Source organism: Pteropus medius, unplaced genomic scaffold, assembly GCF_902729225.1.
Source record: "Pteropus medius unplaced genomic scaffold, Ma_sr-lr_union100, whole genome shotgun sequence".
Lineage (NCBI taxonomy): Eukaryota > Metazoa > Chordata > Mammalia > Chiroptera > Pteropodidae > Pteropus > Pteropus medius.
In genome coordinates, this window is record NW_024352784.1 from 6842870 (window position 1) to 6867060 (window position 24191).

The 24191-nt window shown below is 38.6% G+C and overlaps 1 protein-coding gene across 5 annotated transcripts in view; it reads right to left on the reverse strand.

Moving 5' to 3' along the window:
- The window catches only part of PAK1 (p21 (RAC1) activated kinase 1), a 125704-nt gene that overhangs the window by 47095 nt on the left and 54418 nt on the right, over nucleotides 1–24191 (reverse strand). The window contains exons 1-2 of one of the 5 annotated variants that reach the window (XM_039848121.1): nucleotides 19255–19458; nucleotides 5761–5968 (exon numbers count right to left, since the gene is read on the reverse strand). In XM_039848121.1, the coding sequence (XP_039704055.1) occupies nucleotides 5761–5950 (190 nt within the window). In that variant the 5' untranslated portion in view covers nucleotides 5951–5968; nucleotides 19255–19458. Of the gene's footprint in view, nucleotides 1–4917; nucleotides 4937–5760; nucleotides 5972–19254; nucleotides 19459–24191 lie in introns of those variants that run through there. The other 4 variants (XM_039848119.1, XM_039848122.1, XM_039848120.1 and 1 more) reach the window with 4 other exon arrangements.

A 24191-nucleotide genomic window follows, 5' to 3' on the forward strand; every position in this document is an offset into this window, starting at 1 on the left:
CTGGCCTAGTCCATTCAGCGTTCCGATTACATGAGAAATGAGCCTGACATTGCAAAATCCCATGTTGCTGTATACAGCCAGCCAAGTTTCAGCATGAGCCATTGGCCTTATTTTTTTTTTTTTTTAAGATTTATTTTTAAGAAGCACCTCTCATTGGTTCAGCTGAGCTAATCTGAGCTCAAGGCAGTAAAACACTCCAGACTTGGAAAGATAAACACTGACATAGTCCAGTTTTAAAATTAACTTTGCTAAACACTTCCCAAGCTCAAAGAATTCCACTTTGGTTGTGAAAATGTAGCCAGAAAAAGATTCCAAATGAAATGCTGCAGGACTTCTTAGAATAAACCAAAGGCTTCAGATCCTAACCACAGGAACCAGGCTTTCCCACGTGGAATTCTGCAACACAGGGCCACCTATTACAAGCCCTCAATGACAGCTTCTTCCAGTCATATATGCATTCCCCCAGGTAAACACTGAAGCCATGCTGGAGGTCAGGATTAGGTAATGCCCACAGACATCTACCCATCACCAAATCAAATCTCGGCCACTACCACAGCCCAGAGAGAACTCTTCCTTCTCATCTCCCAAATCTGCTTAGAGACTCAGAACAAACTCTCTGGAAATTCTGGTTCTAAAAGTCTGGGTGAAACCCAAGTACCTATATTTTTTAAAAACACCACGAGTGAGTCAGATGTGTAAGGTGGATTGAGAACGACTAACAGAAATAGTATTCTAGAATGTAAGAGATATGTTAGTAAGACTTAGTTCCACATTCATTCCTGCCAGTTTCCAGCTGTGAAACCTTGAGCAATTTACTTTTCTCTAAGTCTTAGACTCCCCAACTGAAAATGAGTTGTTGTGGGTATCAAATAAAACAAGAAATGAGGTTTCCATTAAAAAAAGAAAAAACTTCATCTCTGTACAGTGTTCTAAAGTTTAAAAAAATGCTTTTACAACCACTATGTTAAATGGCAAATGCCTAATAATGATATGGAGTAGATAAAACTCATGATTATTCCCACTTTACCAATGAGGACACTGGGATTAGAGTAAGTAGGTAAGAAGTGAAATAAAATCACAGAGTTAGTAAATGTCAGAAGTAGGACTCAATTAAGGGCTTAATATCCAAAATATACAAAGAATTCATAAAACTCAACAACAACAACAAAACAGTCCAATTTAAAAATGGGCAGAGGACCTGAAGAGACATTACTCCCAAAAAGACATACAAACAGCCAACAGATATATGAAAAGATAATCAACTTCACTAGCTATTAGGGAAATGCAAATCAAAACCACAATGAGATACCATCTCACACCTGTTAGAGTGGCTATTATCAACAGGACAAGTAGTAACAAGTGTTGGAGAGGATATGGAGAAAAAGGAATCCTCATACTACTGGTGGGACTGCAAATTAGTACAGCTGCTATGGAAAACAGCATGGAAGTTCCTCGAAAATCAAGACTTGAACTATCACATGATCCAGCAATCCGTCTACGGAGTATTTGCCCAAAAAACTGGAAAACATTTATCTAAAACTGGAAAACATTTATGCACACCGATGTTCATAGCATTATTCACGGTGGCCAAGACATGGAAGCAACTAAGTGTCCTATAATAGATGATTAGATAAAGAAGATGTGGTACATATGTACAGTGGAATATTACTCAGCTATAAGAAGATGAAATATTGTCATTTGTGACAACATGGATGGATCTTGAGACAATCATGCTAAGAGAAATAAGTCAGAGAGAAAAAGTTTAAAACTACACATCACTCATATGTGGGATATAAACCTAAAAGCAACAAACAAACATGACATACAAACAGAGACTCATGGACAGGGACAGTGGACTAGTTGTTATCAGAGGGATGGAGGGGAGGGGCGAGGTAGATTGGGGAAAAAGGGGTCAAATATGTGGTGATGGGAAGAAATATAACTATGGGCAGTGAACACACACAATGTGATATATATATAACATACTGTTGAATTATACACTTGCAACTTATTGGATTTTGTTGATCAATGTGACCCCAATAATTTTTAATAATAATAAAAATAAAGAAGTAGGACTTGATCTAAGTTCTCTAAGTCCAGTACTAAACCATTTCTCTATGCAGCTGGTATAAAATCTCAAATATTTTATGAAGGGCATACCGCTTCAAAGACTGCCTATGCTCCTGTGTGTCCTGCTAGGACTAAGTTAAGCACAAAGCAGCAGGCCAATAAATGTTTATCGGTTAAATGGCAAAATCAACAAATACAAAATCAAGCTGAACAAAGGTTCCAGACAAAAGGAAAAAAGCCTTACTTATTTCATTCTGGTGTATGCACTAATTATGGCCATCTAGGGTCTTAAAGCAAATGGGTGAAACCTATGTGCTCAAAGCACAGGTTACTTCTAAAGCTAGGGAATGAAAGAGAGGTTACTAAGTCATTTCACAAGAACTTTTTGTAACTATGCTTTCTACCTCTATGCTTTGAATTTAATGAGATATAGCTTTGATCTTAAGCAAAGAGATTTGTTTTCAGACCAGATTTGGCCCAAAATCAGCAAGGATTTCCAGAAGAACCTCTGGGTTTACTGCTTTATCACGGATTCAAGTACTTTACAACGGCCTAGATTCTTTTCACCTACATATACAATCTGATCCAACTTCATCTTTATAACATCTCCTTTATATAATTACAGGATTTAATATCTCCTTTATAATTACAGGATTATAATATTTCCTTTATATAATTAAAGGTGTAAGAGACTGTATATGTCTACTGGTTTAACTAATTTTTTAGATGAAGGCACTGAAATCTAGAGAGAGAACTGACCCAAATTAGGTAGTCAATTCATGGCATAATAAACCAGATATCCAGATCACCACCTCCCCATTCAGTACATAAGATCATCCCTTTAGTTCCCAAGGATGTCTGAAGGTTATGCTTCTATCTTCTGTTTAAGGCAGGAATCTTAAAAAAAAAAATAAAAAGTAAATAAAAAAGTTTTATTGACATATAATTCACATACCATACAATTCACCCATATAGTGTACAATTCTGTGGCTTTTAGTATATTCACAGAGCTGGGCAGCCATCCTACAATCAGTTTTAGAACATTTTCATAACCCCCAAATGAAAACCCATACCCGTTAGCCAAAACCCTCTAATCCCCTCTGCCTCCCTAGGCAACCACACACCTACTTTTCATCTATGATTTGTCCATTCTGGACACTTCATGTAAAAAAAATTATAAAAAATTATAAATCCTTTGTGACTGCCTCCTTTCACTAACATGTTTTCAAGGTTCACCCCTGTTGCAGCATTTATCAGGACTTCATTTCTTTTGGTTACCAAATAATATTTCTTTGTATGGATATGCCACATTTTATCTATCTGTTTATCAGTTGATGAATATTTGGGTTGTTTCTACTTTTTGGCTATTATGAATAATGCTACTATAAATTTATGCACAAGTTTTTGTGTGGATATATGTTTTCATTTCTGAGTTATACAGTAACTTGTATGTTTACTCTCTTGAGGAACTGTGAGACTTTCCCACAGTTGGCTGTACCATTTTACATTCCCACCAGCAGTGTGTGAGGGTTCCAATTTCTCCACAACCTTGCTAACATTCTAGTGGGTGTGAAGTAGTACTTCCTCGTGGTTCTGATTTGCATTTCCCTGATGGCTAATGATTTTAAGCACCTTTTAATGCGCTTGTTGGCCACTTGTATATCTTCTCTGGAGAGATGTCTATTCAGATCCTTTGCCCATTTTTTAATTAAGTTGTCTTTTTATTGTTCAGTTGTAATAGCTCCTTAAACATTTTGATACAAGTCCCTTATCAGATATATAATTTGGGAAAATTTTCTCCCATTTTGTAGGAGAAATTTACTTTCTTGATGGTATCCTTTGAAGCATGAAAGTTTTAATTTTGATGATGCCTATCAGACAAGAATCTTATCTTCCTTGTTTGTCAGCAAGAACAAAACCAACTTTTTTAATTTTAAAAGTCCTCTTTACTACATGTAGTAACTTGGGATAAAGGTCTACCTATTTATAGTGATCTTATAAAAATAATGGCTGATAAAAGCATGATATTAAAAATAAGCACACACTTAAAATGAGGGATAAACAAAGTAGCTATACAGGTGAGAGAAGGTGCCAGGGCAGGGTAATACCACCTACATCATGGCCCCTGTACCTAGGAAGTTGGCAGCTATTTTACAAATGAATTAGCCAGAAATTGCAAGTTAAGCAACTTACCCATATCTTTTCTATCTAGACCCAAAAAGAGATCACAATGAAGGTGGAGTAGGGGAAAGGATAAACACAGACAAACCCAAAGTACTCAATAAAAGTCCTCAATAATTCTCATTTCAGTTATTTGTCAACCATTTCCTATTTGTAAGAATACTATTAGACATTTCTATGCCAAGACATCTCAAATGTAAAGTGTCTAAAGTTATCTTTTCACCTCAAATGCAATGTGTTTAAAGTTATCATTTTCCCTGTTCTCCAATCACCAATTCTTTTAACTTGTTCCTCTTCCTGTGTTCCCTATTTGGTTAAGGACACTCTCATCTACCATCTTTCCCAATCTGTAGTTATATAGTTATATTTTTCTGCAACACAAGATATTTTCTGTAATTTGTCATGTGCTTGTTGCATTTGGCTTACTGTTTCAGAATCCCAATTCTGATTCTGTCATGTAGTCTACTAGCTATGCCTCCCAGCTTCGCCAAACAAAGAGAAGGGGAACTAACACCTGAGTACCTTCTGTGTAGAAGGTACTATATTAGGAAGTTTGCATGTAATCATACAACAACCTGTGAGATATTATCCCAATTTTAGAGATAGGAAAATCTCAATCTTTCCTAGAGATAGAAAACTAAAAGTCAAAGAAGTTAACTGACATACCTAAGGTCAGAGAGCTGGAAAGTGATGAATCCAGGATTTGAACCGGGTCCACCTAAATCAGAAGCTCATGATAACTTACAGATAGAAAGCGAATTTCTTCAGCATGCCATAAGAACAAAGCCCTACAAGATGACTGAAAACTTTACTTCATATCGACAGACACTTAAATAAATATTTGGAGGAGGAGGTGTCAAACAAAAGTCATCTATCCAGGTGGACACCCAAATCTCTATTCCATAGGATCTCAGTGACTTCGTCAGATACACAGTTAAAATCCTGATTATTTTTCTAGAAGTTTTATCGATAAAAAGGAAATGAGTCTGTCTAGTATGACTTATTCTCAGTGAACTCTGCTGAGTCCTGCTTCCTTTCATCAGCTATTACCTGCCCTTCTTACTTATATGTAATCCCCAAATCCGGGTATGACCTCTGGATGCATGATTAAGGAAGAGGCAATCAAGAATCTGGAAACAAGACATTCCAAATGATACTAGTTTGGAAAAAACACATTTCCAAATGAAGACACCGCAATATTCCGTATATTTTGTGAGTTCACAGTTTAAAAACTTAAAAAGTAAGTAAATATATGGCTTCAGATTATACAAAATCCTGACAAGAGCATAACTGTTATTTTAGACGTTTGCTCAAATAATAGTTAATAGAATTTAAAAATAGATCTAGTTTCATTTGACTTCAGCCACATTAGAAAAGAAAGACAACAGAAATATTTAATAGAGAAATAAAGGTATTTTCAAAAATTAAGTCAAGGAAAGATCTTTTATCCAGGTTACAAAAAAAATTTTTTAAGTATATAAATGATGAGAAAGAAATGAAATACTGTACTTTTATCTCCAGGTAAGATGGATCGGTAAAATCGGTCCTTCTTTTTCTTCTCCTCTGGATTTGGAGGCAGAGGTTTGGAACCATGGTTCAGAGTTCCAGCATCTTTGCTGCCAGCTCCAATCATAGTGCTGGTGTTTCTCATTGGAGGGGCTGGGGGTTTATCCTGAATGTCTAGGCCGTTATTGGACATTGTCACCACCACCAGCAGCTACTAGAATCAAAAGAAAATAACATAACTCTTTAATTATTTTTCAGCAAAAGAAAATTGTGTTGAAAATTTAAAAGAATCTAAGTTATACAACTCTTCCTCCAGGGCCTAGCTCAAGCCCTTTCAATGCATACCATGATTACTGCTATCGTATTCAGTCAACACTACTCAAGATATAATACCCACTCTGACAAACACTGCTGAAAATTCACAAGGTTCTTGCTTTTCTCTGCATTCCCCTAAGGTATTAGAGAGCACAGAAAACCATAATGATGTAGTTTAAAGACAGAAATTTGGCCCAACTAAATTATATATGAAACCCAGTGCCACTTACTAGCTTTAGAGAAATTCCTTAACCACTTGGGTGCCATTTATTCATTCATATGAAGATTAAATAAAACTACTAATAGCATTCCATATGATGAATTCTCTGCCAACCTTTAATTTTGTAACCTTAAGAAATCACGCTCCCTTTCTAGAATGGACTGTATCACTTTATTAACGGTCAGTTAAGCCACAGGTTTTGTAAATAAGTCTTATGGAAACAGCCACATCCATCATTTACATATTGTCTAAGGCATCTTTCACCTTTCAACGGCAGAGTTGAGTAGTTGAGTAGTTGCAAAAAAGACTGTATGCCCACAAACCTAAAATATCTATTATCTGGCTCTTTACAGGAAAAGTTTGCTGATCCTTGACCTATATCATCTATCCACTATCTCCCTTTAAAATTTGACCTTGTTCTACATATATGATGGTCAATGTAGTAACCATCTGTCCTATACAATGCTGAATTTATTAGCAATCTCCAATGCATCTGGAAAACAGGAGTGAAATCTAAAAACAAAAAAGGGATGTAGGAATCCCTGTCACATGGTACCAATAGTTTTAATGAAGATGAATATTATTACCTTAAGTATCAATGGAGAGACATGAATGTTTCCAGAATAGTTTCTCATTATTTGTCCATGCTATCTTTAACCATGACTACTTAGAATGTAAGCTCTTTAGAGTCAAACACAACAGTGCTTTAGTGACTAAATTTTCTATAAAAATCAAAACCACCATAATAATCATGAAGAGCTTTTTAGAAAATATAGATGCCCTGCTTTGACCCCATAAACTCTGACTGAGTATGTCTTGGTTAAGGCCAAAATTCTGTACTTTAAAAAATTAGTTATCCTAATGCCAGCCAGATTTAAATACCACTGCTTTAGATATCAATTACTTAATGCTATGAACAAAATCTGTAGGAGTGTTTTTAGTATTTCCTAATAAATGATCCCCTGCTTCCATTTTTTTCTCTTCAATCCTTTCTCCACATGCCCTTTGGAAATGTTCGCACCTCTAAGAAGTTCGGTGTCCACTCTAGTCTCACAAAGCAGTGGGTATATTTCCAGGTTACTACATTTATTTTTACTATGTTATAATTGTCTTCGCCAGGAACCAGAATGTTCCCCAAAGGTTGGGCTCGATTTTGTCACTTTTGCAATACAAAAGTGCCTAGTATAGTATCTGACTCACAGCAGATTTGATAAATATTTTAATTAATCAAAGTCTGCACAGGGATACATGCCTTGCCTTTAAAGAGTTTAGTACGATGAAATTTTAAGGCTCTTCACAATCTGACATTAACACACAATATAAACTAAGCCACTACAGCTAGACACAGCTTACATTCAAACTATACCACAGAAATTTCTGTTCTCCTGAATTTATCTCTTACCCTCATCCTGACACCCCAATGCTTATCAATGATTTTTCCTACCTCCGAATGATAAAAATCTTACTCATCTTTCCTGGTCAAATTCAATCTTCATCTTTTTGTATACTTCATCCTGACCTTCCTCTGGCAAATCAACTGCTCCTTACTTCTCTTTTTGAACGAAAGAAATCACGTAAACAGGACAATCTCGTTAATTTAGATTAACTCTCTGGATGATGTGCTTTTTATCCATTTCTTCCAATTTCACTTCACAGATTTCCTTTCACTTTCCTTCCTAGCCCCAGTTCTCAAGTATATTTTTTACCCAAAGTGCCAGTTCCAAAATTACATTTCCTGCAGCCACCTGATATCCTAAGCAGACCCTTCCTTGCCTCCTAGGTCCTTCAGTAAACAACTTCATGGAATGTAACTCCCTTTCAGGACCACAGCCCAGGACTGTGCCAAGAAAGGCTTCATCAACCTTTCTATACAGTTTTTCTTCATTTCTCAGTTCTTTTACTATGCTTGGAGAATTACTGGTGGTAGATCTCCAGTTTCAAAAAGATTCCAAGTTACTTAAAACCTAAAATCTGCTGTTGGAATACAATGTTTGAATCTTCTATATCATATCCCCGTCTAGGTCATCCAGCCTAATGCTTGAAAACCTCCAGTAGCAAGAAATCTACAGTCTCAAAAGTCAGCCTAGTCTGTCTTTGGTCATCTCATTTAGAGCGTTCTCACTTATATTAAGTTCTTTCTATCTCACACTGCATTGTAATTACTTGTTTACACATTTGCCTCCCCTTCTTCTCCCCTCCCCTGCCAGAGGCAGACTATGAACTCCTCAAGAACAAAGTTCAGTCTTATTTATTTTTCAATCCTCAACACTAGGCCTGGCAAAGAATAGGTAATCAATAAAAATTTGTTGAACAAATGAACAAATGAATGAATAAACAAACAAAAACTATTTCCATCTGTTAGTCCTATCTCTTAGGGCTATTCAGAAAAGATTATTGACTCTTCTCTTCTCTGAATTTACTCTTTCTCTGAATTTACTTGGACTTGCTTCTATACTATTTTCCAGTTTCCCTGTAGCCTTGCAACCAGTCCTTTCTTATAGTTTTTCCACAAGTTTCACTCTCTTTACACTATAGATCCTCTCACTGGCCATTTTGTCCATCTATACTCAGCACAATACTTAGCACATTTTAAAACCTACACTAGGTTGAACTTTGTTTACAGGAAAACAAGTCCAAAACATCAAGAGAGTAAAGAAGAAACACCCACAACTTTTGCATAAGGAGACCAAACACATCTTAAATCACCTAACAGCCTCCGTAGGCCAAAGATTTGGGAGGATGACAAACCATTGCCTTCTGGCATGCTGCAGTCAGTAGGCCTGAGGCCAATACTTAGAATGATAGTTCGGGTGGAACCCCTCTATCCATCCTAGACAACAAAGTGATGTAACAGACAGAGAGAGAGAGACTGACCAGGTTTTACCAATGCCCCAGAGGCTCCGGAAGCCTAATAATTTATGAGTAACTAATTACACTAAAGTATTAATTATGAATAAACTGAATGGCTCTATAATAAATGCAGGATCACTGTGAGGTTTCAAAGGGGCCATTGGTAGGGAGATACAATAAAAAGATGACTGGAGTTAAAAATCAAGAGACCTGAGTTTAAGTGCTGGCTCTATTATTTACCAGCTCTAGTCCTTATATAGAAGTCCCTTCACCTATGAGCTACAATTTGTTGTTTCCCACTGTGCAGTCTCTAGACAGATACTGGTCAAGAAGCAACCAAGGAGAGGAAGTGATCTGTGTCTCTTCTGCTGTAAAAAGCATAGCATGCTGTAAAAAGAATAAAGATACAGAGCTAGAGTAGAAAGAAGTGAAAGAAAATACTTTTCAAGCAGCCACTATGTTTAAGCTCTGATTTACTTGGTCTGGGATAGGCTCAGGCATTGGTATAGAACCTGGATCGAAAATAAACCAGACAATAAATACATGAATGAGTTTGATAAAGAGCAATCAATGATGGCAAATGCATCCCAGACCACAGGACTAACATAAGTATGAGAGTATAGCACAGTAGATTGCAACATGAAGATGAAAAAGTAGAACGCAGGAATCACAGAAGGCCTTTTATGTTCTGCACATATACAGCACTTTTAGTCAGAAAAATGGTCCATTCTAAGCAGTTCTAGATCTGTGCAATGACTGTCTCATGTTAAAAATAAAAGATGACACTTTATTTTAAAAAGGCTGTGGAGACATGACGAAAAAAGAGGTGTTGCCTAGAGGAACAGACCAACTGCTATCCGTTTGCAGTGAGTACTCACTCTGTGATGCCTAGAGCTCACACAATAGGAGTTGGAGTTTAGGAGTCCTCTAAACTGCCTAAGAGAGATGCTAAATTCTAAAGAACAGTTTCCCTAGAGAACTCTCTGGACAAACTATCTTTACAAATAGGATTTCAGCCATCCTTTGGGGCTGCTATTTTAATAACCACTAACATTAGATCACACTTTGGAGTTTACAGGAAACTTGGAAATCTATTTAACTGGTATCAGTTTTCTCATTCATTCAGGCAAATATTTATTCATCGCCTACTGTTTGCCAGGCTGTGCTAGGTGCTGAGGATAAAATAGTGAGCAAGTCAGAAGAAACGAATTTCAGAGATGTTGCCAGTCAGCCAGGGTCACACAGGTAGTGGGCAGCTGAGGCAAGAACCTGAAATGAAGTCTGTGTAACTGTAAGACATCCTCTCTTTCCACGACACCACACCTCCCTGTTCATTCTAGAGGCAAAGGAATGGACTAGATAACCTCTAATAACCCCTTAGACCATTATTTAAAATGAAGGACGGAATGGAATAAGAAATAAAACATTCCATTTATTAATCAGATTTCTCAATTCCAACTATTCAGAGCAGCTAAGACTGGCATAACCTACACTTCACCCAGGACTGGAATACTGCATGCCCTTGACATCTAGTTATGAGAATTTGATCTTTAATTAAATTGTGCCAGGAGGTTTTCTTTGGCATAGGCCTAGAATGCTGCAGTCTTAAATTTGCTGAGGGATGTCCTTCTGACATGTCAAAGACACTCCCACTATGCAGCCTCCAGCCACTTGCTCTGGTTTAGCAACAAGAAAGCAATTGCTGAGGTAGCAAGGAGGAAAACTGGAGGCTGTTTCTAAGCTGCTAGGAAAGCTACTTTAATTTCTAATCCGCAGTTTCCTCTATGTGAAATATAAATAAGACTATCTATAAAGTTCTCATGAGAATTAAAAAGCATATATAAAAGCATCTAGCATGCTGCCTGGCACAGAATAAAAGTCCAATAAATGTGTGTACACACCCCCCACTCATCTTTCCAGTTTTCTCTCTATTATTCCCTAAACTTGTCATTCCAGCTCAATATGCTTTCATGCCCCTGCCTTTGCCCACACTGTTCTTTCTGCTTAAATGTCTCAACATGACTGCCAAGCAAAGTCCTACTCACTCTTCAAGACCCAGCTTGACTCACTTCCTCTATGCAACCTTCACAGAAGCCCCTCTATTTCTACCTTTCCCACAATTTAATAGCATTTTACATATAGGTAGCAGTTTCCATATTTCATATCAACTTTACCAGAGCATAAACAACTCAAGCGACAAAACTGAGTCTGATTAACTTCTATGTCCCTGAATCCCACCCAGCACAGATCTGATAAATTAGCAAAGGTTCACTGACTAAGGAAACGTGGTTTAGAGGGGCGGGGGGGGGTGGGGAACAGGAGTTGGAAGGACCTTCAAAAATCAGCTGCAAACCTTTACTTTATAGTTGGGAACCTGAAACCCATAGAGATATGCAATTTATCTTTCATTATCTTTCATGCAATATATCATTCAATGAAATAAATCAGAATAGCCTCTGATTATTCTGATTCTCGTCGTTATACTCTTTCTACACTAATTATAATTTGAGACAGAATGAACAAAGGGCTGTACCTGGGAGGCTTCGTTCAATTGGAGAGGTATGAGAGCCAGCAAAATAAAATGGAAAAGGTGAAGAGACTTGGAATCAGACACTTAAGTTCTCTTAGGCTGGCCACGCACCTTCACCCTCCCCTCCCCCCACCACACATCTTCCTCACTCCTACCAGCCTGCAGTCACTACAGTTACTTGCAGAAACCAGTACCAAGGTTTTGTAATCCTCTCCTACCACTTGTGAAATTCCTGACCTGTAGCCCCAGTTGAGCTATTCCCAACAGTAAGCTTCAGATCCCTAGACCTTCCAATGGATGGCTTGAACTGAGAAAATCATCACTAAAACCTAAGGCCCATACGGTCTGAGAGCTTGAAGGAATCAAGAAGGCAATCTGGTTTAATCTCCTAAGAAACACTGGAATCTACTCTGCTGACTGCTGTAGATGACCTTCTAGGCAATCTGTCTGCATATATCCTGTGATTTTCTGCACTGCCACATGCTTCCTCAAAGGAGGTTTTCTCTTGGAAGTGTTAAGAACTACAGCATGCAAATGGACTGCCCTTTCTCCTCTAAAAGATAATCATTACTAAGCCAATCAAGCTTCCAGTTTCCTTGATTTCAGTCTTTATTCATCAACCAAACTCTCCTCCCCAACCTTTTCTGTAAACCTTTTCTGTAAACCCTCTAATCTGACCAAATTCCTCAACCCTTTCCAACTCTGGAGCCCTTTCATTATTTCCTCTGGAACTTCCCATTTGTCATTGGCTAACTTCCTTTGCCTCCTTGCCTTCAAAGAAACCTGGCTATCACCTGAAGAGGAGACCTCTCTAGCAGTCCTCTCAACTGGAGGCTATGTTCTTGCTCATATGCAGGCTATCAGTGTTGTCTTTAATTTTCAATGCCATCTCAAAAAACCATTTCTTTCTCTTCCTTTTGTAAAAATCTCTATTTCTTTGAGGAGCCTCCCCTGGCTGCTATCACACTGCATTGTTGCCTAACACGCACTTCCTGGTCACTCCACTCAAAGGCTTTAGTTTCTAGATCAGTTTTCTTTTGTACCTACCAGTTATCATTACAGATGACTTCAACAGCCACACTGATGACCTTCTGGCCACTCCATTTGCTGACCTCCAGTCCAAGTTAGCCAACACTACCATGATTACACCCTGGACTTTATCACCAAAATGTGCATCGATTCCAATATCTGGAATGAACCATATATACTCCAAAAACAACATCCTAACCATGCACCTCACTTGCTCAAGAACTTCCACTACAATTCCTAGACTTCATTTTGAGCTCCAATCCACTATTCATCAAACCCTACTGCCTTCACTTTTCTTTCCCAACTACAGACCATCAAAATCACCCAAACATCAAAACCTTACACCCTCTAAAACTTAACAACCACAATAACAAAAAAAACCAAAACAACCCAATTCAAAACTGGGCAAAGGGCTTGATCAGACATTTCTCCAAAGAAAATATATAAATGGCCAATAAGCAAATGAAAACATACTCAACATGACTAATCGTTAGGGAAATGCAAGTCAAAACTACAATGAGATACCATCTTACACCCATTAGGATGCCTATTATCAAAAAAAGAAACAAGAAAAAAACAAGCGTTGGTGAGGTTATGGAGAAACTGGAACCCTTGTGCTTTGTTAGTGGGAATGTAAGATGATATATAGCCACTGTGGAAAACAGATTAGTGGTTCTTCAAAAAAATAAAAACAGAATTATCACAGCAATTACACTTCTGGATATATACCCAAAATAACTGAAAGCAGGGTCTTGAAGAGATGTTTGTACACCCATGTTCATGGTACAACAGCTAGACTGTGGATACAACCCAAGTATCCATCACGAGATGAATGAATAAGCAAAATGTGGTATATTCGTACAATGGAATAGTACTCAGAAAAGGAAATTCTGCAATATGCTATGTATGACATGGCTAAACATTGAGGACACTATGCTTAATGAAATAAGGCAATCACAAAAAGTCAAATACTGTATGATTCCACTTATATGAAGTACTTAGAATAGTCAAAACCATAGAAACAGAATGGTGGTTGATGGGCTGGGGGAGGGGAGAATGGGGAGTTATTGCTTAATAGGTAGAGAGTTCCAGTTTTACAAGATGAAGAGTTATGAGGATGGATGGTGATGACAGTTGCACAACAACGAGAATGTATTTAATACCACTGAACTGTACACTTAAAAATGCTTAAGATGATAAATTTTATGTTAGATGTATTTTACCACAATAAAAAAAAGGAAAAAAAGGGGAGAATTAAAAATTACTGTATAATAAATACACTACGATGTGCCAAAAGTTCATGATTAACAACAGTCCTATTACAGGAGGAGCCTGTTAATGCTGGGGTAGCAGCCAGTGAACTGAGACTAGGATTATCAATGGGTAATGGATAACTGATTCTCAGTAAAATCTGTAGGATACTAAGATGGCTTATAACAGGCTTTCACTGCACATGTATACTTTACACAAATCTGATCTAAACAAAATTGATTTTTTTTTTTTTAATCAACCCCCTTGCCTTCTTTCCAAAACACAACTGGCAAAATCCCAGTTTTGGGATAGTTGAACTCAACTATCTTACAACTGTCTCTAGAGAATATTACCTGGTTGACTGCTTTCATGTGAAAATTATGATACCTCCCTATGATTATCTTACCTCAAATGGGCATTCAACTGGGCTTTCCACTCACCCCTTAGCTGATAAGATTATCAGAGACAAAACAGATATCCTTCAAAGACAAAAGAGATATCCTTGCAAGAGAACTCTATCTTTCTACTCCCAGATCTATAGGCCTCCCTACACCTGAACGGTCTAGTTACAGTGAAGAAGATGTCCCGTCAAAAGCCATTCTCTCTACTCCTTCACTTGCAGTCTCTCTCACCAGGAATGATATCCTCTTTCAGCTCCATTAATCTGTCTTTCTGTTAGATATACTCGGTCATTCAACAAATATTTATTGAGCATCTACAATGTACCAGTGCTAATCTAGCTGAATAAGACAAAGTCCCTGTGTTCATGAAGTGTATGGACTAGTAAGAAAAGCAAACAAAGAAATAAACAAATACATATATATTTCAAGTCCATAATGAAAATTAAAGAGTAGTACATGTGAAATTGGGGGTGGGGTGAATAGGGATAGAGGTGGTACATAAAATAAAGTGATCAAGACAGACTTAAGATCTGAATGAAATGAGACAGCAGATCATAGTAATATCTAGAAGCATTTTAAGCAAAGGGAGCAGTAAGTATAATTGTCCTAGATACGAATATTTGGGGCAGAAAGGGCAGCAAGACAAAAGTTGAGTGAACAAGGAGAAATGCGGTAGGAGACTGAGACTGATAGCCAGAGATGATAGCTAGAGGTCAGATTATGCAGGACTTTACAGGCCACAGTAAGAAATTTGGATTTTGTAGCAAGTGTGAGAAGACACTGAAGAGTTCTGAGCAGTGATCTCAGGGGAACAAATGAAAAGCAGTGAGACCATTAAGAAGTTATAAAATAATCCAAGTAGGAATTGATGGTGGCTTGAAAGAATGGCAGTGGGTAGAAAGTAGTATTGCAAAGGTAGATATATTTTGAAGGTAAAGCCAACTGGCTTATTTAGAGACTAGATGTACAGTGTAAGAAAAAAAAGGAAAAATCAAGCTTTTCTCTAAATTTTGGCCTGACCTGAGAACAATGTCCTTTCAAAAGGACACACACACACACACACACACACACACAATACAATAATACACACCTTTCTTGACACCCACATCCTCCAAACACCATTTATTTTCTTCCCCTTTATAGCAAAGCTTCTCAAAAGAACTGTCTGCTTACACCATCTCCACTTCCTCCCCTTCTGTGTTCCAACTCACACTACTATTTTACCAAAGGTAGTTTTGCCAAAATTACTGTTCATCTCCACGTTGCCAGATCAAATGGTCACTATTCAATCTCTAAGCAGTGTTCAACATTCTCTTTCAAATGCTCTACCTCCTTGGCTTTTGAGGAAGCACATTCACCTGCCTTTCCTTCTATCTTTCTGTCTATTCTTAGTCCCTTTGCAGACTCTTCCTTCACTATGTTCAAGGCTAAGAACCTCCATTCGTCATACACTACACTATCCCCCAAATAATCTCATCCATTTCCATGGCTTTACGTATCATCTATATGTTGATGATGCCCAAGTTTCTATCTCTACCTCAAAAGCTCTCTTTTAGACTAATAACCATCTGTTAGACAACTCCGCCTGCATTTCTCATAAGTATCTTAAATCTAACATGAACAAATGAAACTCTTGCTTTTCACAGCATGTCATAAATTTTAATTATATTTGCTTACTTATTATAAATCTCCCTCAATAAACAGCAAGCTTGACAAAGGAGCAACTAAGTATGTTGTACCTACCAATGTACGCCTAGCAAATAAGTCTTAGCAAGAGTAGACACGAAAATTCACTAGACCCTGTGTCTGCTCTCAAAATATTCACATACTAATGGGAGAGGCAGATACATGACCACAATGATAGTACAACATGGTAAGTAGCATTGAGTGGTGAGAAGCACATGAGTGCTACATAAATGCAAAAGAGGGGCCTTTAACAGCCTAGGAGTCAGGGAAGACTTTCTTAAGAAGGTGACTTCAGAGTTTATTTTTGCAAGATAAAAATAAGTACAGCTATTAAGTGCCTACTATATATTTTTTTCTCTTTTATAGAATTATTTTTGAGCTTTATTATAAACTCTTCAAGGTGGGTATAAATATCTTCTATTTTATATATGAAGCTTAGAAAGATTAAAAACCAGGTAGGTAATAAGTGGTGGAACCAGAATTTGAATTGAGGTCAGTCTGCTTTTAAATCTTCCCCTTTCTTTTGGGTGTATATATAGATATATAACAAGGTGTCACTAAAAACAATATCTTTTATACTTGCCACCTAATATTTGTTTGACTCTAAACAAATCACTATACCTCTTAACCTCAGTTTTCAGCATGGGACTCCATTACCAGTCTCTAAATCCTTCTCTCTAGGCCTCTCCTTTTCCTTTATTATTAAGGACTGAAGCTCAGTTTTAAACTAGTCAGTGAGCAACCCTGGGTATTTCAGGCTGTAGGATCTCAGCATTTTTCATGTTTCATTCAGAAACAACCACATTAACATCTATACAGAACTTTACAGTTTAAAAGCAGTTTTATACATTCATCATTTCATTTGATCTTCAGCACCCTTTATGAGCTGTTAAATCCCTATTTTACAGAGGCCAATGGAAGTAAAATGTCTAGCTTCATCTGGTCTCTAAACTCTACCACCTGCCAGAAATTAAATTTAAGAAAATGGAGAAAGGGGTGGCAGAAGCAGAGGAAGAGAGCAAATGACTCATAGAGGGAGCTGGCATCAAGTCACCTAAGTGGCCTAGAGCCAGGTGAAGTTAACAGAGACCGAGCTGTTTCCCTTCCAAGGTAATGAGTGTTTGGCCATGGCACAGTGACCTACCATATAGAAGTGTTCTTTTCCCTTCTCAGCAGTATCTAGAATCTAAGGCTAAAGGTAGGCAGAAAACAGAATATAAGAAAACTTTTTGTACACTTTATGTACACACAGGTCCAGAAGATAACATGGTATAAGAGGATAGATAGCACCTTTAAAGAAGCCTTGTGTTTAGAACCCAGCTCTGCCACTGACTTGATGAATTAAAAGTTCCCTCTGATGAACCAAAAATTATCACAGCCCCTTGTGCTTCTCTTATATCACATATTTACATCACGTATCATACAAGGTTCTTCTGCCCCAGAACTCCTCCTTTTCTCTTCCTCCACCTCATCCCTGCTATCCCTCTTTGTCCCTAGGCTCACAGGTCAACCTCTCTTCCTCCAGGTCAGCAATGCTTCAGAGCTGCCCAAAACTCTTCCTCTCCCAGTCATTTATCTCGCTAGAATGTGCGCTTCTGCCCAGCCCTGCTGGATGCTTGCTCTCCTCCCACTCTAGTCTTCAAGCAAGCCCGCCGCTTTCCATCTTGGTTACTTCCTACTGTCTGTTGCTACCCATTGCCCTCCAGGAAAGAGGTAGGGAACACATCTAGGAAGAAAAATTGCTTATTGGCAGGCCCAAGGCAAGGCACAGAGGCAGTAAGGAAAGAGACTGGCACTAGGGAAGATAGAATTTGTAGGTGAAAGCCGAAAACAATGGAGTAAGGTAGAAAACAGAGAGTGTTTGGACCTCATAAAAACCAGAGCAAAGATCTCCACAGACCGGGAACCCACTAATATTGAGACAGCTAACCAAAATTTCTAAGAGGAAGATAAGAAACCCTAACCAAGAGAAATATCCAAGAGAGGGAAAGAAAAATTAGGAGATCAGGGATAAGAAAGGGAAAGCATGAGGGGAGCAGGTTGAAGGGAGAAAGTGCAGGTGGGAGAAAAGGTAGGAGGCAGGACAGGAAAAATAATCAGGAGAAGGAAATAGAAAAGTGGAGAGAGGAAGACGAGGAGGTGGAGTCATAGAAAAACTGGGGGGAGGAAGGAGATACAAAATAATCAAGGTAGGTTAGTTACAGGCCTGACATGTATTTCTTGGTCTCAGATAATCAAGAAGGAAAGATTATAGTGATTAAGATATACAGCCCCAAGGTCTGTCATTAATATGGTGGGAAAAGGAGGGGGCTCCAGAGAAGACAGACTAGTTTAAAGCAGCTTTACACCCAAGTATCAAAAAATTGGCCAGTTCAGAGAAAAACATACTTTGACCTGCTTCTTCCCCATCTCACCTCCCTACATTATGCTCAACACTAACACCTACACTCAACACTAAATTAATTAGTATTTTCAATCTCTGCCTTGCCCATGAGTCACTAGGTCCTGAGCAGACCAGCAAGATGCCATCCAAAAGGCTGGATGGAAGACAAGATACCAAGGTCTGCTTCCTAAGTTCACCTGTCTCTTACAGTGCTGAGGGGGTCATCTCTGAAGCCCAACTGAAGGACTTTAAAGCAGCTCACCTTTCTAAAAGGCAGTTTGACAGCTTGGGAAAGCCAGAGTTACAAACAGAATGTCAAGCCCTTCACTGCACAGATAAGAAAACTGAGACCCACAGAGGTTGCCTGACTAGAACCAGTCCCCCCGCCCCCCAACCAGGTCTCCTATCTCCCAGTTTACTCCACCTCTTGACATAACAGGTCACTTATAACATAATGCTCTTCCTCAGCATCCAAGAGAAAAGCCCCCAATAGGCTAACAGCTAAGCCAAAGCAGAGAAAAAAAAGCATCACCCTAGCCACCACACAGAAGGGTGCTTGCAAAGGAACACAGCTCCTGAAGCAAAGCGGTTCCCCCAAACCCAGCTTCCCCTTCACACCCCTCCCTAACCTGAGTCTGATTCTAGTGCTGGCCTAAGCCTAGGTGGGCTCATCAGAGGGGGGTCCACCCTCAGCCCTTCTCTCATTTAGGGTCTCTTACGGAAAAGAGACCCTAAATCTACCGGACCCTGCGTCACCACTGCCCGGAAGCCAGCAGTGACCACCCCCCTCCCCAGCACCACCCAGGCACACACCAGGCTGGGCCGGCAATACCTGGTGGGGAGAGCTGGCCCCAGCATCTCTGGTCACTGTTTTTGTCGCAGAGCCGCACCTCTCCTCCTGGCCTGGCCTGGCCACGCAAAGCCCTGGCTCCACCCGTGCCTCTCTACTGGGCTGAAGCAGAGCTCCCAGCAGCTCAGCCGCCCCAGCTCCCGGTGCAGCACGCTCCCGCCCTCGCAGGGCGCAGTGAAGGCGCTGCTTCGTGGTTGGCGAAGCAGAAGGGGCGGGGGAAGAAGGGAGGGAAGGAGGCGGGAGGAAGCCGTGCTTCTCCTTTCCGCGAAAATCACTAAGGGCGGGGAGACGACTACCTTCCCTCCTTCTTAGCTGTTCTCCCCAAACTAGTCTCCAGCTGGAGGTAATTTCTCATTGAGCCCAGGCATTCCAGGGCCTCTTAGAAGTCCCCGGTGAGCCCCAGAGTCAAGGAAGAGAACCAGAGCTCTTCTGTGCTTTAGTTTCTGCAGCTGGGTCTGGACTCCAGGACAACTGAGGTCAAAACCAGGATCCATCAGATTAGGCTTCAAAACAGAGAGATGCACCCAGCCCCTAATTCCCCACAAAGATATCAGTTTCTAATTCTAATGCTTTAGAGAAAACAATGGGTGGGGGCTTATACCTATTCTAAGCAAAGAAGGCTCTACAGCAGGTACCATTAAAGTGCTGTTGTGTACCAGGTACTTTAAAAAATGTCTATTTCACCACAACCTTAGGAATATAGGTAGGCACTCTACCGCATATGTGAAAACTGAGATCTAGAAGAATATGGTTTTATACATTAAATATTTCTTAAACATCTATAGTAAATCAGGCATTGTAATGAGTCCTGAGCTAAACAACACATTATAGGACATTTACCAACCCTGGCCCAGAGCCCCTGATAACTGAAACGATAAAAAAACAACTTTACACATTTCCAAACGCTCTCTAGGAGGTAATACTACCTTGCCAATTCACCCTCTGTGTCCTGCTCTTGAGAGATATGGCAGGAGTCAGATTATGCAAGGTCTCTTCCAAATCCTAACTAGGAGTTTGGATTTTGTTCTAAATTTTAGCAACAGGAAGGTTTTGGAAGGTTTTATGCATGATGACAAGATCAAATTTACATTTTTACAAGATCACTGAATATTGAATGGAGAATAGAAGGGAGAGTGATGGAAACAAGAAAATAAGTTAGTAGAGTTGTTCAGGCAAGAGAAGATGGTAATAATTTAGATTAATATATTGGAAGATGAGATGAAAAGAAATAAGCATACTCTAAAAATACAGCTTAGAAGAAGCAGTAAAACTTGCTGACAGACAGAATATAATGGGTGAGAGAGGGCAGTGACCACACAGCTGGTAAATGGCCAAGTTGTCCCAACTCTGGTCTGACTCCTAAGCCTATGCTTTCTTCCTCTCTACCATGTTAGTCAACTTTGTATCAACTGCCATATCCCTCTCCCTATTGCCTGGCAAAGAGCAGGTAATTAGCCTTATGCCTGATCCATGATATAAGTGTGCTAGAGAAAAATTTTATGGTATTAATCCATTTTCCCTGATATGTGTCTACACCTCCATTCAATGTGCTCATATTAATCTAATTGCAGAAGAGTGTAGGGGAAGAACTCCATGAGGACAGAAAGAGCTCTTCTATTAAGTATCTTTCACCTTTCCTAGACCATGACTGCTTGTGCGATTCTAACTACCAGAAGTCCTCAATTAGGTGAAAGAGACAGGGAACTTCTTGAAGACACCCACATTAGAGACAGACTGGAGGGTCTGCTGCACTATGAGAACTCAGACTCAAAGTAGTTTTTCAATGTTCTTTTGAACCTACACCCTTGTCCTTCATCTCAATTTATACAAGGTGAATGAGAGCCAGAAACAGTCCTCTGTCTTAAGACATAGTTTTTCAAACTAATGATCAATAATCACAGCATCTGATCTTATCCAACTTCCCATCCCATGTAGCATCCTCTTATAGATGGCTTTCCAAGCCCTGATGTAATATATGCAGGAACAGAGAGCTCACTTACAATTATCACTATGAGATAGTGCTTCCTAATATTCAGCCAGGTACCTCCGAAACTTCCAATTCTGCCTCCCAGAGCACTCAGAAAACATCCTTCAGGGCATGTCATATTAAAGGCTTTCAGATATGTATGTATGGTGATCTATTAAGCCCCTTGTACTTTTTTTCTTCTGCAGGATAAATACCCTCAGTTGGTTTAAACATTTGTTCATTCAACAACTAAGCATCTTGTACAAGCTACCCCTTCAAGGAGTTGATGGTCTTGTTCTGGAGGTTTTCAAGTCTCCTTGTGCATCACAATTATCTGGGAAGGTTTAAAAATATACTGAAATCTTACCAGAGATTTTGACTCAACTGGTCATAGATATCAGAGGACTAACACTACTCCACCCAAGACTTACTATAAAGTTGCAGTAATCAAAACAGTGTGGTATTGGTGAAAGAATAGACAAATAAATCAATGAAACAGAACAGAGAGCCTGAAAAAGATATACACAAATACCATTAACTGATCTTTGACAAAGGAGGAAAGGAAATTCAATGGAGAAAGAATAGTCTTTTCAATAAATGGTGCTAGAAAACAGACATCCACATGCAAAAAAATTAATCTAGACACAGATTTTACACTTTTCACAAAAATTAACTCAAATTGTATTACAGGCCTAAATGTAAAAGGCATAACTATAAAATGTCTAGAAGATAACATAGGAGAAAACTGAGTTGACCTTAGATTTGGCAATGACTTTTAACATACAACACCAAAATCACAATCCATAAAAGAAAAAGTTGATAAGTTAGATTTAATTAAAAGTTAAAACTTTTGTTCTAGAAAAGATACTGCTGTTAGGAGAATGAAAAGTCACAGACTTGAGAAAATATTGGCAAAACACGTTTCTGAAAAAGGACTTGTATCTTATATGTACAAAGAACTCTTAAAATTCAACAAAAAAACAACTCGATTGAAAAGTGTACCAAAAAAATCTCAATAGGCACCTCCTCAAAGAAAATACAGAGATTGTAAACAAGCATATGGAAAGACAATCAACATCATATGTCATTAGGGACTTGCAAATTAAAACAAAAATAAGATACTACTACATTCCTTTTAGAATGGCTAAAATCCAAAGCATTGATAATACCAAATGCAGGCGAGGATGTGGAACAATTAGAATTCTCATTCACTGCTGATGGGAATGCAAAATCTTACAGCCACTTTGAGAGAGAGCTTGGCAGTTTCTTACAAAGCTAAATACAGGTTTACCATGTAATTCAGCAAATGCACTCCTACGTACACAAAAACCTGTCTATAAATATTTGTTGCATCCTTATTCACAACTGCCAAAATTCAGAAGCAACCAAGATATCCTTTGATAGATGAATAAACAAATATCCATACAATGGATGTATTCTAACAGCAATAAAAAGAAATGAACTATCAAGCCATGAAAAGCCATGGAAAAACCCTAAATGTATACTGCTAATAAAAAAAAAAGCTAGCCTGAAAAGGCTAATTCCAACTATATGATATTCTGGAAAAGGCAAAAACTATAGAAAGGACAAAAAGATTAGTGGTTGCCAGAGGTTCAAAAGGGAATTGGGGGTAGGGATGAATAGATGGAACGCAAGGCATTTTTAAGGCAGTGAAAGTATTTTGCATGATATTATAATGGTGGACACATAATGTTATGCATTCAGCAAACCCATAAACCTATAAAACACAAAGAGTGAACTGTAATACAAACTATAGACTTTAGTTAATAATAATGTATCAATATTGGTTCATCAATTATATCACACTAATGCAAGATGTTGATAACAGAGGAAGTGCAGGGGCTAGGAGGGTGGAGAGGGAGTATATGGGAGCTCTTATTTCTGGTCAATTTTTCTGTAAACCTAAAATTGCTCTAAAAATAAAGTCCATTAAAATAAAAAAATTTAAGGTATCAAACAAAAAAATAGACATACAAGATAAAGCTTGTTTTCTTTTTGATTAGATTCATTAGACTTCAGAAATTACTCTGTCAAATTGCTGTAAAAAGTTTTAAACAGTCTCAATTTCTATGCTTACCTCACTGTGGACTAGGAATAGTTCAGACTCTACTTTGAATATTGGTGATCTAGTGCATCTTCCACTAAACATAGTCCTGTTTGAAATCGCCCTCTTACTGCCTGGTACCCCAAGGAGGACATGATACTCTAAGTGCAGTCTGTCCTGTCCCCTAAAGAACTTAGTTGGACTATCACCTACTTAACTATACTTGGTGCTTCCAATAATTCAGTCTGAAGCTGCTTTAGCTTTTTAGCCACTGCAATGCCTTTATCTGACATTGAGTTTAAGCAGCCAAAATCACTATTTTCATAAGAATAGCATCCTGCTAGATCGCCTCCAGCCTGCCCATATGTTGCCATTTCTTTGAGACTTAAAATGAGAACTTCATTGTCACCCTCCTTAAATTTCATCTTGTTGGCTTCAAGCCATCTTTTCAAGTTCTCTCTGCAGTTTTAGCTTCTAGTCACCTGCAAACCTAATAAACATGCTATCTCTTCAAACACTTATTAAACATCTATCATGTGCCCTTGCCTCTACTAGGTTTCAGGGATTGAAGATGACCTAGGAATGCCCCATATCTCCAGGAATCATCATTAATAAGGAAAGTAGAACATATATAAACTATAAAAAGTACTGTGCTAGGAAACTGAACAAAATAAACAGGATAAGGTAGAAAAAACAATGAAACATGTATCATAAAATATAAGGCAGGGCTGTTAATGTCTTCAACAGGAAAGATCAAATTCAGATTCCATTTTAGATTTCAATTCTCAAATACCAGATGCTGGTTTGGGTTATAGAAGGCTGACTAGCTGGCTCACACACTGACTCTTTCAATGGTGGATGCTGCTATAAGAAGCTTAGCTAAGCTTG